The sequence below is a fragment of the Dasypus novemcinctus genome, chromosome 3 (genome assembly GCF_030445035.2).
Source record: "Dasypus novemcinctus isolate mDasNov1 chromosome 3, mDasNov1.1.hap2, whole genome shotgun sequence".
Taxonomy (NCBI): domain Eukaryota; kingdom Metazoa; phylum Chordata; class Mammalia; order Cingulata; family Dasypodidae; genus Dasypus; species Dasypus novemcinctus.
This window is the reverse complement of record NC_080675.1, coordinates 95,873,473-95,891,433: the sequence shown is the minus strand read 5'-3', so window position 1 is coordinate 95,891,433 and position 17,961 is coordinate 95,873,473. Positions and strand designations below refer to the sequence as shown.

General features: G+C 42.8%; 1 protein-coding gene and 1 non-coding gene across 2 annotated transcripts; one reads left to right on the top strand and one right to left on the bottom strand.

The window, feature by feature from the left end:
- Positions 1–12,274: 12,274 nt before the first annotated feature.
- LOC101425115 (ribonuclease 7) lies at positions 12,275–12,742 on the top strand. Its single transcript, XM_004482337.4, has one exon. The coding sequence runs from the start codon at positions 12,275–12,277 to the stop codon at positions 12,740–12,742; it is 468 nt and encodes a 155-aa protein (XP_004482394.1).
- A 3,746-nt stretch (positions 12,743–16,488) lies between these two features.
- LOC111761591 (U6 spliceosomal RNA) lies at positions 16,489–16,591 on the bottom strand. Its single transcript, XR_002794919.1, has one exon. It is a non-coding gene; the product is annotated as a U6 spliceosomal RNA (small nuclear RNA).
- Between the last annotated feature and the right edge of the window lie 1,370 nt (positions 16,592–17,961).

Here is a 17,961-nt window from a genome sequence, read left to right as displayed (position 1 = left end):
GCTCTTCTCTTTCGGAGGTATCAGGAACTAAACCAGGGACCTCTCATATGGAAGAGAGGTGCTCAATCACTTGAGCCACCTCTGCTCCTTGCTTTGTTGTCTCACTGTTTCCTCTTTGTGTTTCTTGTTGTTTCATCTTGTTGCGTCAGCTCAATGTTTTGCTCATCTTCTCCAGGAGGTGCTGAGAACCAAACCTGGGACCTCCTGTGTGGTAGGCAGGAGCTCAATCACTTAAGCCACATTCACTTCCCCCAACTCACTTTTTTTAAATTTTTTTGTCTTTATTTTTTTAATGTTACATTAAAAAAAATGAGTTACCCATATACCCACCACCCCCTCACGCCACCCCTCCCATAACAACAACCTCCTCCATCATCATAGGACATTAATTGTGTTTGGTGAATACATCTCTGAGCACTGCTCCATCACATGGTCAGTGGTCCACATTATAGTTTACACTCTCCCCCAGTCCACCAAGTGGGCCATGGGAGGACATACAATGTCCTGTAGCTGTCCCGGCAGTACCACCCAGGACAGCTCCAAGTCCTGAAAATGCCCCCACATCACATCTTTTCTTCCCACTCTCTACCCTCAGCAGCTACCATGGCCATTTTCTCCAAATCAATGCTACATTTTATTCGATTGCTAATCACAATAGTTCATGAATAGAATATCAGTAAGTCCACTCTAATCTGTACTCTATTCCTCCATCCTGTGGACCCTGGAATGGTTGTGTCCACTACACATCTATATCAAGAGGGGGCTTAGATTCCACATGGATGCTGGATGCAATTCTCCTGCTTTCAGTTGTAGGCACTCTTGGCTCTCTGGTGTGGTGGTTAGCCTTCTTCACCTCCCTGTTAGCTGAGTGGGGTAAGTCAAATAAACCAGAGTGTAGGCCCAACTCACTTTTGACACCTGCCTCCTAATCCCCTAACCACACGAGGATCCCCCCCCCCGACCCCCCCCCCCCCCCCCCCCCGCACTCTGCTAATCTAGCTTCTCTTCTAATTCCCGGACTAAAATTCATCACCATGAAACTTTCTATGATTAGTCATGCTCCATGTTATTTTTAAGTAATGTTTAAAAAAATAATTGGTAAGGACAACCAGCAAGATGGAGACAAAGTAAAGAGCCCCTAGAGTCAGCTCCTGCTACAGGGCAGTTAGTAAACACCCAGGGCTATCTGGAGCTAGCTGAAGCACCTGTTTGGGGGCTCCAGGAGACCAGAAGAGCATCCTGTAACATACTTGAAGGAATGGAAGGAGGATACTGCCCATCTGCAGAGAAGATTCATGAGTAGAGTAATCCACGCCATGAAGGCTGGTGCCCATCCTCCATTGGAGACACAGTCCACCTCAGGAGCTGTTCCATGACTGGAATTGAAAGCTCCACTTCCCAAAAATGGGGGAGGAAGAGATGGTTGGGCACCAACTTCAGCTACTGATGAGTAAATTCACTGGGCTAAAGTATAATCCTGAGAACAGCTGAAGTTTGAACCTGTGCAAGTCAGAAAGAGGCCAGTAGCTGCCATCTTAACCCCATGCCTGGTATGAGGGGAAGTGGGCAGACTAAAAATTGCAATGCTGGTAGGGACTGGCTTCTTTCCATCCAGATCAGATTTCAGCTCTAGCCTAGGTCCTAGCCCCACCTTCAGCAGGGAAAAAGCTGGGGGAACCTGCTCTAGCCTCTCTGGAAAATTACCGGCCAAGCCGTGGAGGTCAGTGATGATCCTACTTTGGCAGCACAGGCTGCCCCAGGAGCATTCTGTGGCAGGAATTGGAAGCTCCATTTCCCAAAAATGGGAGAAAGAGACAATTGGCCACTGATTTCAGCAACTGGTTAGTAAATTCAGCTGGCTTTAGAACTCTAAGAACAGCTAAAGTATGAACCGGTCCAAGTTGGAAAGAGGCCAGTGGCCACCATTTTTACTTCACCCCCAGCATGAGGGGAAGCCAGGCTGACTAAAACTCACAGTGATGGTAGGAACTGATTTCTTTCACCCAGATCTGCCTGTCGCTCTAGCCTAGGCTTCAGCCCTACCTCTTGCAGGGAGGAGACTAGTGGGCCCTGCACCAGCCTATCCAGGTAACTGCAGGTACAGTTAGCTGGCACAGACTGCATAATCAGAAGTCTACCAGGGCAACTGCATCTTAGACCCGCACTGCATAGACTGCTACCCACACCTGCAGCTCCATCCCTGCCCCAGGCAGGGGAGATAGGGGTGGGAAGCCTCATCAATCTCTCTCAGCAATGACAGTCTAGGCCTGCACAACTTGGATTATTCCACACAGCTGTGACTCTGTCCCTACCCCTGGCAAAGTAGAACATTGGGAGAAACTTCATTGGTCTCTGGGGCAATGAGGGCAGCTTGAGCCTCCACAACTTATAGCACCAATTACATACTTGGCTCCTACTCCACACTGAGCAAAGGAAAAAGGGCAGAAAGTCCAAAAGTAAAGACAAAAACAGCACCCAGAATAAACAGTCTAGGAAGCCAGATGCCAAGACACCAACAAAATACAATCCACACCAAGACAGGAAGATATGGCCCAGTTAAAGGAACAAGATAAGCCTCCAGGTGACATAAAGGAGTTGAGACAACTAATCATAGATGTTCATACAAAACTTCTTAATAAAGTAAATGAGATGGCTAAAGAGATTAAGGTTATTAAGAAGACATTGGATGAACACAAAGAAGAATTTGAAAGCATACATAGAAAAATAGCAAATCCTTGGGAATGAAAGGCACAATAAATGAAATTTTTAAAACATTGAAATCATATAATAGCAGATTTGAGGAGATAGAAGAAAGGATTGATAAACTTGAAGAAATGGTCTCTGAAAGTGAACATACAAAAGAATAAATGAAAAAAATGAAAAAAATTGAACAAGTTCTCAGGGAACTAAATCACAGTGAAAGACATGCAAACATATGTGTCATGGGTGTCCCAGAAGGAGAAGAGAAGCAAAAAGGCGCAGAAGGAATATTTGAAGAAATAATGGTCGAAAATTTCCCAACCCTATTGAAGGACATAGATATCCATGTCCAAGAAGCACAACGTACTCCATCTGAAAAAACCTGAATAGAACATCTCTGAGACACATACTAATCAGAATGTCAAATGCCAAAGTCGAAGAGAGAATTCTGAGAGCAGCAAGACAAAGCAGTACATAACATATAAGGGATACCCAATAAGACTAAGTGCTGGTTTCTCATCAGAAACCACGGAGGCAAGAAGACAGAGGTATGATATATTTAAGATACTACAAGAGAAAAACTTCCAGCCAAGAATCTTATATCCGGCAAGACTGTCTTTCAAAAATGAGGACGAGTTTAGAATACTCACAGATAAACAGAAACTGAGAGAATTTCTTACTAAGAGACCAGATTTTCAGGAAATACTAAATGGTGTGCTAGATCCTGAAAAGAAAAACAGGAGAGAGAAGCCTGGAAGAGATTCTAGAAATGAAGATTATATCAATAAAAGTAACTAAATGTGTCAAAAGAGTGGTAAAAATAAAATATGACAGATAAAACTCAAATAGTCAGGAATAAACTTAACCAACAATGTAAAGCACTTGTACTAGAAAACTGCAACTCAAAAGAAATAAAAAAAGGCCTAGATAACTGGAAGAATGTTCCATGCTCATTGTTCCATGCTCATGGATTGGAAGAATAAATATCATTAAGAGGTCAAGTCTACTCAAACTGATATACAGATTCAATTCAATCCCGATAAAAATTCTACCAGCATTTTTTAAAATTGAAAACACATTATTCAAATTTATTTGGAAGGGGAAGGGGCCCTGAATAACCAGAAACATCTTAAAAAGGAAAAGCAACCATCTCCAGACTTTAAATCATATTACCTAGTTATAGTGGTGAAAACATCATGGTACTGGCATAAAGACAGACACATAGACCAATGGAAACTGATGGCTCAGAAACAGACCCACACATGTATAGTCAAGTGATTTTTGATTAGCCTATCAAACCCACACAGCTTGGGCAGAACAGTCCATTCAACAAATGGTGCTGAAAGAGCTGGATATCCATAGCCAAAGGAAGAAAAGAGGACCCCCATCTCACACCTTATCCAGAAATTAACTCAAAATGGATCAAAAACCTGAAAATAAAAACAAGAACCATAAAGCTTCTAGAGGAAATTATAGGAAAATATCTTCAAGACCTGGTGGTAGATGAATTCTTAAAGGAGATGGGAGGACTGAGATGGACTACTATTGTTTAATGTATGTAGAAGTTTTAATTAGCTTTACTGTAAAAGTGTGGAAATGTATAGAGTGGATGGTAACAAATAGTGAGTAACAGCTAGTTTATAAATGGGCATGTGGCTGAAAATGGTAGTCTAGGTATGTAAATGCCAATTGACAGAATGCTAGAGAAGAATCTAGGAACTGAATAACACAGTAAACCAAGAGGTGGATGAGAATTGTAGTTGATGGTACAGAAGCAAGAGTGTCCTTTGTGACCTAGAGCAAATGTACATCACTACTGCAGGGTGGTGGGAACGTGCAGAAGCATGGGAAAAATACAACTGGAGTGACCTATGGACCTTGGTTATCAGTAATAATATAACATTCTTGCATCTATGCCATAGATGTACTGCATTGATAATGGGGCAGTATGGAAAATGTGTGCCAAATGTACATCACAGACATCGTAACAATCAGATGATATTATTTTATCTGTAACATAAATTCCACCACACTGTGATGTGTTAATAGAGAGGTGTTGTTTGGGAATTCTGCACATGTGCATGATTGTTTCATAAGTTAACAACTTCTGTCATGAAAAATATATTTAAAAAATAATAATAGGGTGTGTTGGGGGAGAAATACACCAAATGTAAGATAAGGACTATAATTAATAGCAAGATTTTGACAATATTCTTTCATAATTTGTAACAAATATCTCATGATAATGCAAGGTGTTGGTGGAAAATCGATGTATGGGGTCCCTATATGATGTTATGCATGTTTGTTTTGTAAACTCACAACTTTTACTATACACTTATTGTTTATGTATGTTCATATATAAATGACATAAAGATAATAATAGGGTGGGTTGGGGGAAAATACTTTGGTTAGTAGTAACATTTTGACAGTGCTCTTTAATTATTAGTTTAAAATTTTTAACAACAGTGCTAGGTATTGGCGGTAGGGTGAGGTACGTGAGTCCTGTATGATGTTATATATGGTTGTTTTTTTTTGTAAGTTCACAACTCTTACTATACACTTATTGTTTAGGTATGTTTATGTATGATTGATCTACTTCAATAAATTTTTTAAAATAATAATAATTGATAGGGGCACTATCTGAAAATAATATGACAAATATGGAAAAATATAAATAAGACAGTTTTCAGTTCAGTTTATAATTCAGTAGGGAAGACATCATGAACATACAAAGTCATGCGCTAAGGACCTGGAAAGCTTCCAGGTATGGAATGAGATATGCCTTCCCATCCCAGACTGCAGTTTTGGTAGTCTGATCTTTACAATCCTATCCTAGGGGTGCTTATCCACAGGATTGCATCATCCATTCTGACATCCTTATCATGGTTTCATCTGCTTTCCAAGCCAAACACTGGTGGAGTTATTATCCCATTACACCGGCCTTTACATCTACAATTTTTTCTAGAGATGAAGAAACTAAGTTTTAGTTCTTGCTCAAGGTCATATGCTTAATTCAGTGGTTCTCAAGTGGGAGCGCTTTTGCTTCCCAGGGAACATTTGGTAACGTCAGAAGACATTTTGGGGCTGCTACTGACATCTAGTAGGCATAGGCCAGGGATGCTTGCTAAACATCTTACCTTACACAAGATAGCCCCCCACAAAAAATTATCCAAACCGTAATGTAAATAGTGCTGAGGTTGAGAAACCCTGATCTAATTGAAGGAATCCGGTTCCTTAACAAGGGCAGACGTCTTTGTACATTATATATTGAAAAGGATCGATCAATATCTGGAACTTAGAAATATTTTTGTTAAACAGATTTTGCTTGTAATGGGTGCTGGTTCTTCTGCCTGCAAAAGGAGTACTGGGGAAGTGGCTGTGGCTCAATCAGTTGGGTCCCGTCTACCATAGGGAAGGCCCTGGGTTCACATCCTGGGGCCTCCTTGTGAAGGCAGGCTTGCCACAAGCACCGTGGAGTGTCGACTCAGCAAGGTGACCCAACAAAATGGGAGACAAAAACACAGGAGAGCGCACAGCGAATGGATGCAGAGAGCAGACAGCAAGTAAGCCACAGGGCAGGGGCGAGGAGGAGTACTGATAGTTCACCACTGAAAAATACCTGAGTTATTTTTTCTGTAAAGGTAATCCTCTATATGTAGTCATCTACACATTCTTCCCCTTTCTCTTCCCCTTCTCTCTCCCCACCCCCATTAATGGTTACCATTTGTAGAACTACTGGCTAGTGTGATTGTTGCAGGCTGTGATTAAGGGAAACCCTAAGATTTTTGTCCCACGTAAGCTTACCACAATCTCAGTAGCATCACTCTTTACCCCGCCCAATTCAAGTTGTTCAAAGAGTAAAATATACAGTGGCATAGTTCCTGGATTGTCCTTGAGCATAAAGGTTTCATTCACCTCAACCTTCTTGCTATGGCTTCACATCGACGCCAGGATTGAAGTCCAGGAGGTGCATTGTCAGTTCCTGAACCTGCTAACCAACCCTGGGGTATGATGGTGGTCCCACCTGGAACTGACGTCATTCAGGAGCAAAGTGAGTGCCTTCTAATCCAGAAGCTAACTCAGGATCACTGTAATGCAAGGCACTATGCTATGTCCTGTGGGAGGTGCAAAGAAGTATAACTAGTTGTGCTTGTTTTTTGGTACTTGACAGTTTAGATTGGAGGAAAAAGATAAATACAAGTGAAGAAATAGCCAATCATTCAAGACAGAAAAGTATACATCTTGAAGATAGTAAGTGCTGTAGGAATTTAGAGATGAGAAAAATTTTCTGAATTGGGAGGGTCAGAGAAAGTTTTCCTGGAGATCATTTTGGGCCTCTGGGATGAGTCACAAAGAACAATTAAGAGTTAATGGAGGGAAGCAGATTTGGCCCAATGGATAGGGTATCTGCCTACCACATGGGAGGTCCAAGGGTCAAACCCAGGGTCTCCTGACTTGTGTGATGAGCTGGCCCACGCGCAGTGCTGATGCACCCAAGGAGTGCCCTGCCACACAGGGGTGTCCCTCACGTAGGGGAGCCCCATGCTCCCATAAGGAGAGCCGCCCGGTGCAAAAAAAAGCAGCCTGCCCAGGAATGGCGACACACACATGGAGAGCTGATGCAGCAAGATGACGCAACAAAAAGAGACACAGATTCCGGTCGTCACTGACAAGAATACAAGTGGACACAGAAGAACACACAGCGAATGGACACAGAGCAGACAACTGCAGGGGAGGGGAGATAAATAAATAAAAAATAAATCTTCAAAAAAATTTAAAAAGTTAGGTGGAGAAAAGGATTATGATCATAAAGGTATGTTTGAAAATAGGGAGAAAATCAGCCTGACTAGGGTGGAGGCACTCAGTGGGAAAAAAGTCAGATAAAGTTGGAAAGACAGTTTGCCAGATTGTGGCAGCCTTTGAATATCAGGCTAAAGAATTTATACTTTTTCTGTAGATAAATAGGGACCTGGCAATGGCTTTATGAGCAAGAGAGTGACCTAGTGAAGCGTCTCAGCCCCAGACCAGGGCCCTCTCTCCACGTCCTTGCTTGTCTAAAGGCACGGGCCTGAGAGCCAAGGATTCCATCCTTCAGCCAGTACTGCCTCCTCCAGACCCACAGCTGTTCCAGAAAAGGTCATGAGAATTCAAAGACCCGAAGTGAGTCCCACATCTGACCCCAACTTGCTGTATGTTTCACTTTCACCATCTACAAGAATAAGCCCATTACCTTTATTTATACGAGGATCAACAAAATTAGGAGAACAGAACTTGGATTTGTTCCCACTTGCAGAGAAACTGTCATGAGCTTTCCATCAATATCCAAAGGCTGTAATGGAACACCGGAAGAGAGAGGGAGGCTCAGCTCTGAAAGGTGGGCCCCAATCCAGGCCCAGCCTCCTTTCTCCCATCCTCCCCAAATCCCCTCCCAAAAGAGGCCAGAGGAAGCAGCAGCTGTTGTCCGGTGGGGAAGACAGGCAGAGGTCCACCTGGCACTGTTGGGTGTTTCACACCACCCTCCCCAACGACTTTAAAAAAACCCACAACAACACGGCAGAGGCTAGGGGAGGGGTTTGGGCCAACAGCAGTGACTGTGGCAAGAGAGAAAGAGGCTGGGACAGTTACCCCACAACCCTGCATAAAGGCTGCCTGTTTTGAAGGCCTTTCTTCTCTTTCATCTTCTCTCCCACCAGACTGTCTTCTTTCCCTTCTCTGATTTTTCTCCTCTCCCTTCTGCCAGACTCCCTGAACAGTCCTTGGCCAAATGCCCAACTTCCTTCGTGCTTCCTGTCCTCATCCCCCTTCCTCCCTCTTTTCCTCTTGCCCCACAAAGGCAGTGATGGGAAAATGGAAAAATTATCCTACCACATTCAAAATGAAGCCTATCCTGGAAACTGGATAGTTTGGGCAAATAAATAAATGAAATCACCTCCCTTATCTAAATAATTGAGCCAAAGTAGGGATTTCAGCTTGAATTGTGCAGATGGTGTACAACTCTTCAGTTTTTGTGAGCAAACCTAAACATTTACCTCTTTTTTCTTTGACCCGAGACAGTGAGACTGTACTGATTTTACTTTCACCTACTACTAAGGCAGCTTTCTGGAGAACTCAGCATAATGGAGTTGAAGAGCAAACTAGGGTAATTATAATGACAAGAAAACACAAGAGCAGAGGGCTTCAAATCGTGGTTTGGGAACATCTCACTTTAGAATTAGAAGTGGGAAGGAGTCTGGGTTGGGAATTCAAATGAGCTCTCCTCCTACCCCCACTTCTTCCACCCCTTTTATCCTACCTCCCTCCTTCCTAGCCCAGCCTCCACTTCCAGGCAGACTGACCCAAGCTGATAGATATTCCAGCCACAAAGTCTGCTTTGAACCACGGGTTTTTATCTCCAAAACATTTGCATTTCTACAGCAGGAGGGGCATAATTCTCCATCATGAAGTTCAGTCTGCGAAGATTCAGGTGCCTTAAGGCAGCGGTGACCGGCTGTCCCCACAGCCAAGGCCTCGCTGAGGGAAAACCAGAGGCTCCAGAGAGTTGTCTGTTGTTGTTTCTGATCCTCTTTTGCCATCTACTGGTGTTTCCCATCTCCATCATTTTTTCTTCTGCAGACTCCTGACCCACAGCGGTGGCCCTGCATCTACTAAAATAATATCCTTTTGGCCTCAAAATTCCATCTTTCTGACTCTAAACCCTAATCTCTGGGCCAGAATGCAAACTTTATGACAGGTTTATGGGGCCTCACTACAGTTTTAATTCACACAACAGCCAGGTGACCCTTTAAACAAACAGACGTTTCATCCCTCTGCTTGGAAGTCTTCCAGAGCTCTCATTATGCCCTGAGGAAAAGTTACAGTCCTTTCAGTGGTCACAAAGGTTTCCATGATCTTGCCTCCAGTCCTTCTCTGGCTCTCTCCTTAACTGTTCCAGCCAGCCAGGGCTCCGTGCTGTTCCTTGAACACCCAGGCACCCATCTGCTTTAAGGCCTTCATAGTGCTGCTCTGTCTACCGGGAACATTCCTCCCCCACGCAAGCACAAGTTCACTCTCTTTAAGTCTTTGCCCCAGAGTCATCTACTTCCATGATCCTTTTTTTAAATTACTGCCCACTCACCCCCACCCTTTAATATATTTATTTTTTATAGTCTGTCTCTCCCCACTGGGATATAAGTTCCACAAGGATAAGGATTTTCATCTTTTCTGTTCAGTGAACTATCCCAAGCACCTTGGCACATGATAGGTGCTCAATAAATATTTGTTGATTAACAGATGAACCTCAACTGAAATGGAATCCTCATACATTGCTGGTGGGAGTGGTAAAATGATTTCATCACTGTGGATAAGGGTTTGGTGGTTGTTCAAAGTTAAATGTAGAGTTCTTATATAGCCTTACAATTCCACTCCTTGGTAAATACACAAAGAATTGAAAACAGATATTCAAACAAGTACATAAACACACATGTTCACAGTAGCACTATTCACAATAGCCAGAAAGTGGAAACAGCCCAAGAATCCATCGACAGATGAATGGATAAACAAGATGTGATATATATATATAAAAGGGAGTATTCAATGAAAGAAGTTTGGATACATGTTACAATGTGGGTGAATCTTAAAAAATTACACTAAGCAGCAGAAACCAGACACAAAAGACCATATATTATATGATTCCATTTATAGGAATATCCAGAAACAATAAATCCAGAATAGATAAATCCATGGAGGCATAATGCAGATCAGTGGTTGCCAGAAACTAGGGAAGGGAGGAAGCGGGGGCTGCTTAAAGGGTAAAGGTTTTTTCCTTTGGAGTTACAGAAACATTTTGGAAGCAGACATAGGTGGCCACGCAACACTGAGAATGTACTAAATGCCACTGAATTTTTCACTTTAAATGGTGAATTTTATGTTATGTAAATTTCACCTCAATACAGTGGTTGTTTTTTTTTTTAAAGAACATCTATCTCAAACCTGATCTACCACCCTCTAGCATCACATAAATCATATTTGACTTCTATGAAATTGTAAAAAAAAAAAAAAAAAAAAAGAGTAGGAAATGCTGGTCATCTCAGTTCCCAAGGTTTCCCAAGCACAGAGAGAGCAGCTTCCCCCACTGAGAGTCTAGTTCCCCTGAGGCCATATTCCAGGCTCTTTGGGGTCCCCAGAGCAGCATGGACCCCAGCTCTCCACACAGCTGTAACACCACAGGAACAGAACATGGAAGCATGGGAAGGGCTACAGCGGCAATAGCAACATTTTCAATCACATACAATTGAACTTTTTTTTTCAATTTTATCTAAAGTTGGGAGGGAAAGAGTGAAGAATGAGAAGTGTTGAGTGCCTTCTCAAAGTAGTGCCTTGTGGCCTGGGTCGGCACCTGGAACTGGAGTGGTTTAAGAAATGAGTCACTGAGGAAGAGCTGAGCTTCCAGGGACAGTGCTGTATCATGATGGTGATGGCCACACGCTGTCTTTGTCTCCTCCCATTTCCTCTGAAAGAGAAACAGTATCTCCCAATGGCAAAAAAAAAAAAAAAAAAAAAAAAGGAGCAACTTCGAGGCTATTCTATTGGCTATTAAGTCAGAAAAAAAAAGCAATTCTTAAAACCAAAGTGATTGGCCCTTCCCAGAATTAGGGACCAGAGGTGCATTTAGAAGGAGATAAACAACAACTCTCTCATTTTGGGTTGACCCCTGGGTCAGGTGTTTTAGTAGAGTCATTAAAAGCATATGACCTGGTGCCAAATATAGTCCTTGAATGTGAAGATTCAGGCTTCCTCATTGCCAAACACGTTCAGGCAGGTACACTGGCTCCATAGGTATCTACTTGTTTGGGACACGTAAGAGGAGATGTGGAACCTGATTCATTTCCTGATCCAAGGATTGCTCACCAGCCCTCAGCCCACCACCATATAAAGGTAGCATAGCCCAGGCAGGCTCTGAGGGAGTTCGACGGTGAGAAGAGGCGGTCAGAGATTTGACAGTCCAGTAGTGGGTGGGAACATCCTCACCTCGCTGAGCAGAAGCAGGAACCACCACGCGAGTTCTCAGTAGAAGGTGAGACCTGGAATGGGAGATAGGTGAGGAGAGAGGAGAGAGAACGGTTGAATTCTGGGCAGATAAGAATACACTCAAGCAAGTGATAAGATGGACAAAGGAGGGACTCAACATGAAGGGGACGAGGAAGCACATAGGGGAGAGAGGAGAATGTGTGGGGGATGGAGACAAAAAATGGAAAAGAATAGGGATGTGGAAGAGATGAGGATGGGGACATGGAGGGGATAAGACATAGGGAAGGGGGATAAGGACATAGGGCATGATGAGACTTGAGGGAAAAAGGAAAGAACAGAGCAAGAGGTAATAGGGACAGAATGAAGTGAAGGAAATGGGGTCACAGAATAGGGATGGAGTCACAGTGGGTGTGGGCATCCGGAGAGGAAGGAATGAAACAGGTGAGGGAGGAAGGAGACAATAGGATGGGAAGATGATTAAGTGCAACGAGCAGATAGAGCAACTGAACACCTCCTGCTCTATCCCAGTGACCCCAGCCTTCCATTCTGACCGACTCCCCTAAAAACGATGACACCAGCCAGAGCAGGATTCTGCCCCCTGCTGCTGCTCCTGCTGCTGGGGCTGTGGGTGGCCGAGGTTCCAGTCAATGCTAAACCAAAGAACAAGACTTCAGCTCAATGGTTTGAGATTCAGCATGTACAGCCCAGCCCTCAAAGATGCGATAAGGCGATGGCCAACATCAACAAGGATGTAAAACACTGTAAAAACCTCAACACCTTCTTGCATGACTCCTTCTCCAATGTGGCATCCACCTGCCAGACCAAAAGTATAACCTGCAAGAATGGCGGAAAAAACTGCCACAAGAGTCGAGGGCCTGTGTCCCTGACCCTGTGTAAATACACCTCGGGGAAGTACCCAAACTGCAAGTACAAAGGGAAGAGCAAGAAGGCACACTACACTGTGGCCTGTAATCCTCAGAAAGGGGATGCTGGGCATTTCCACCTGGTTCCTGTGCACTTGGAACCAGTCCCTTAGGTTGCCAGCCCTTCTCATTCCCTGGCTATGCCTTAATCCCCCTTCAGGCCTCTATACCACTCTTTCCACAGCCAGGCTTGTGTGGGGGAGGCTGAAAGGGAGCTGAGGCTGTCATCTCGGAGGGCTAAGTCCCAGAGTATATGGTCTTTCCTCTTTCTGTTCCTGTTTTCCAGAAGCTTATGTCCAAGGGAAAGCCTGAGCAAGCTCAGAGGTACGGGTCCCTGCTCCATGCCTCTGTACAGCTCTCCCCTGCTCCCAGCCCCTCTTTCATGGCATAATGGCAAGTGAAGGAAACCACTGGGAAAGGGTGTGTGGATTTATAGACAGCTGTTTCTGTTCCTAAAACTAGGAGTCTTCCCCAGCTTCCACATGGTGGTAAGGAGGCCTGTGCAGAGAGAGGCAGCCAGAAAGAAAGAAGATAAAGAAATACTTTCCACATCTGCACCAACGTGTCCCCACAAGAAAGTTTTTTTGAATTTTCAGTTCAAGCTCACAGACCCCCTGAAACCTTTGAATCCATGGACCCCTGGTTAAGATTTATAAGATTTGAAGGTTTTGGGAGGGGAAAAAAAATCTTTTAAAAGCCTATTTGTAAGAAAATCAATTTCTCAAAATATTAAAATTTTCTAAAATAAATGCTTAATTATACATGAATTGAATAATTCGGAAGAGGGTTGATTTATAGTTACAATTGCAATATAAGAAATTTTCTGAACCTGGGATAGATGAGTAGACATAAAAATAGTATGCTATTTGCTTCTGAGCGGTTCAAATAAAATTTTTTAAAAAGTTAAATCTGTGCTCCAGCATGTACACAAATTGGGAAGGTTAATGTTCTAGGTTTTGAAAGATACCCTCGGGGAACAGACAGGCAATTCACTGTTGTAATTTATTTGATGGAAATATTGTAACAACTAACTCAGTGTTTCAGGTTTAGCTTTACCTAAAAGCAGCGAACATGTAAGCAAATTTGCAATAAAAAATAATCTGGATCCAAAAAAAAACAGAAATATTTTCATGTTTATATGGTCTTTCATGCCTCTCAGTGTGCATCCATATAAATTCTCTAATCCCTTGTAAAATAGATTTGATAGGGATTACTTGTCTTCTTCAGGGGTGAGAGAATTGAGATTCAGAAAGCTTAATGAATTAATTAGCCTATCTAGTTGATTAGTAGCAGAAACGGGACTTGAACCTGAACCTGGGTCTCCTTACTCAAAATGCAATACGCTTTCTATTATACCAGTTAGGGGGAAATAGAGAGACCTCTCCAGGAAAAAGGAGAACTAGGTAAGAGTTCACCCGTGAAGACCAGTTATCCTGTGTTGGCTGCAATAAATGTCATTACTTCTCCAGCCAAGCAACTCTGTTTATGAGGTGCCCCTGGGATCTTAATTCATTCTCCCTCGTCTCTCTCTCCCTCTCCAACTGCCCCTCCTCCTTCCCTAGCCCACTGCTCTTCTAACCTGGGCCCTGGGCCCTGGGCCCTGCTGGGGCTAGATCCCGGGGGGCCTGAAGGCACAGGGTAAGGGAAGTGTCCCAGCTTCATCACCCTGCTCTGGGATCGCATTTCCCTTGACCTTAAGGGACTTCCATGGCCCAGAGCCTACTTGTCACAAACAGGCTGGTGGGAGCTGCCAGAGCTTCCTTCCTTTAGATAACGATCTCCCCTGCCTCGATGTTTCGCTGGCTCTCCGCTCTGGCATTCCGCCCAAGCCCAAGTGGTTGGGTTGTGGAAATGCCATCTCCCTCTTCCCTTGGGCTTCAGACACATTTCTCCCTCTCTAGCAAGAGGAGCTGGAAAGGCTATGGCCTTATGTTGGCACAGTCCTGCTATCCCCTCCCTCCTGACTTCCTTTATTTCAGTCAGCAGACAAACTGCTGCCTACCTTACTTCAAAACCCAACTACATTTTTAAGCTTTCCAGCCCCTGCTAGTGATTCTAATTTCCTTCCCTAGACGTGGAGGGGTATTGACTGGGAGGGCACATGGGGGATTCAGAAGAGCTGAAAATGTCCTATTCTTGGTCTGAACGATGATTTATGGTATGTTTATTTTGTGACCACTCATTGAGCTGTACATTTAAGATTTGTGCACTTTACTGTAGGTGAGTTTTTAAAAATCCTCCTAAAAAATATAGCTCTTAAGTGGTATTTTAATTAACTCCAGTGCTTCTTTACTCCTAACTCAGAGTCAGAGAAGCTTTGGAGACAGATAGAATTAGGTATAAATCCTGGCTCCTTCCTAACTACATTTCTACTGAACGTCTCTGCAGCTCTGTTTCCACACAGAAAACAGGTATAATACTACCTATCAAACAGAGTTGCAGAAAGAATTAGAAATGATGTTCACAGGGAAGCAGATGTGGTTCAGGTGATAGGGCCTCTGCCTACCAAACGGGAGGACCCAGATTTGATCCCTGGGGTCTCCTGGTGAAAAAGAAGAAGAGAAAGCGTGCCTGTGTGGCGAGCAGTGCCCATGTGGTGGGCCAAGAGCCCACATGGTGAGCCGAGTGCCCATGCAGTGAGGCGAGTGCCCACATGGTGGGCCAAGTGCCCATGTGGGTGCCCATGCAGCGAGCCAAGTGCCCACGTGGGTGCCCATGTGGAAAGCCAATGTCCACATGGCAAGTCAGTGCCCATGCAGCGAGACAGTGTCCGCAAGACGAGCCAAGTGCCCACATGGTTAGCCAAGTGCCCACACAGCAAGTCAAGTGCCCGTGCAGTGAGCCAGTGTCCACACAAGTGAGTCACACAGCAAGATGATGATGCAACAAAAGAGAGACAAAGGGGAGAGTCAAGGTGAGGTCTGCAGAGACAAGGAACTGAGGTGGCTCAATTGACAGGGAACCTCTCTCCACATCAGAAGTCCTCAGGATCAAATCCTGGTGAATCCTAGAGGAGAAAGAGAAGAGAAGACAAAAGAGAGAAATAGATACAGAAGATCACACAGTGAATGAACACAGACAGCAAAAACAGCAGGGCAGGGGAGGGGGAACAAACACTTAAAAAAAAAAAAGAAATGATGTTTATAAAGCACTGGCAACATACAGAGCAAAACAAACATCCAACTCAAATCTCTTTGGAAGCTTTCTTCTGCTTGACTGGTATGCATTAGTGGGCTAGAGATCAAGCCTGAGGCAGAGTCCTGCTAGGTGTACTGAGTACATTGGAAGGATGAGGGGAGACAATGGGGAATCATAAGCAAAAGAGAAGAGCAGAACATTGAAGAACTGAAGCAGAAATGTGGGGTCAGTGAGTTGATGAGGGCATCACAGAGTCTTGAAAGTAAAGGTGCACTAAATACATGCTCTGACCAAATGCCAAGTGGCTGAATATTAAAAATCATATTCCTTGGAAACATAACACTATCAGATACTCCATCGATACTCAAACAGATCTGAAAAATTTTCCAAAATATTACTTTGTTTCATGTCTCCTAGACATTTGCTATTCTAAATGGGTGCTTATTTTCAACCTAGGTGCATAGAAAAGCAAGATACTTGGGAGCACCAGATTTTTCTCTTCACTATTTTCTTACAGCACTTCATATTCTTTATTGAGGATTTTTCTTACGGATATTTTATGGTCTTGGAGATGTTCTAATTTTTTTTTAGAAGTACCAGAGATTGAACCTGGAACCTCATACATGTGAAGCACATGTTCAACCACTAAGCTACACCTGCTCTAATAATTTTTATTTCAGTAACATATTTACAACCTAAAATATCCCCCCTTTGGCTACATGAAAATATGGAATGCTTCACAAATTTACATACCATCCTTACTCAGTGGCCACACTAATCTTCTCTGTATTGTTCCAATTTTAATATATGCACTACCAAAGTGAGCACCTCATAAAATTTTGAAGTGGCTGAAATTATGTCTTTAATGCGACCTCCAAAAATGAGAAAAATTTCCAAATAGGACTTTCTGTTGAAAGATTTATCACCTAAAAAGTATTAAATAACTAAAACTTAAACATAGTCCTAAAGTAATCTATAGTTGTAAGAGGTCAGAATCATTGTAGCCTTGAGGGAATACTTCTGAGAAGCTGGAAATGTTCTGTTCTTGGTCTAGATGATGATTACATGGGCATGTTTACTTTGTGAAAATTCATTGGGCTGTACACTTAAGATTTGTTTACTTTATTGTATGTAAATTATACCTCAATTTTAAAAATCCTTCTAACATATAGTTCCTAACGATTATTTCATTTAACATGATAAATGCCAATATATCAATAAATTCTGCAAAGTTAAAAATATGATATAATCTAATTCCCATTTTTCTGCCTTGAACTATTTGTTAAATTGAATAGTACTTGTACTATTTATTAAATTGTTATAAATACTTTTGGCAGCTGAAAAAGTATATAATGTTCTTCCTAAAGTTATCTAGCTAACACACTAGCTCCTATTGTTTGTAATAAGTCAACTCATCTTCCCATGTTTTATTTTGTTTTTAGGAGGTACTAGGAAATGAACCCAGGACTTTGTATGTGGAAAGAAAGTGCTCAACCACTGAGCAACAACCCACTCCCCTCCTATTTTTTAACTATGTGGAATTCTTAATTGTTTTGAATAATTATATGCTTTCACAACTAATTATTATTATTATAGCATTTTAAATATGCATTTGTACTTCCACTGCCTGATAGAATTGAAACATTTTTAAAAGGTCATAAGGAGAATTTCACTCCAAGTTACATCTAGAATGTTCACCAAATATTTGAGAGTGACTATTCAAGCATTAATGATGAATCCAAATGACTTCCCTTGTTGTCATTATAATGATTTAACAGATTAGATATGACAGTCACCTAGTCCTTCACATGATCTTAATCACAGCCAAGTTTAGGGATGCCAGGAATAATACTGAAATGGGCATTTGGCTAGTCAGCCTTTCAAAGACCAAAGCTAAGGTCCAAGATGATTAACAGGCTTGGGACAAATACCAAGGCTGGCTGAATCTTCATGCATCCCTTCTTGAAAACTGAAGAATGGAAAAGGAGATTGATTAATTCAAAGAGATTTCTGTTACTGGGGGTGAGAATTGGGAGAGGGGGAGGGTGTTCAGGGGAGTATTGCCCAGTCTCGTGTAAATGGCTTTAAAGAGAATTGTTTCCACCTGGATCTAAGGAGTGGCACTGCAGTCTAGTAAAGAAAGTGACCTAAAAAGCAGAACTAAGGGTGAGCTGGTTTTCCTTGGAGCTAGACT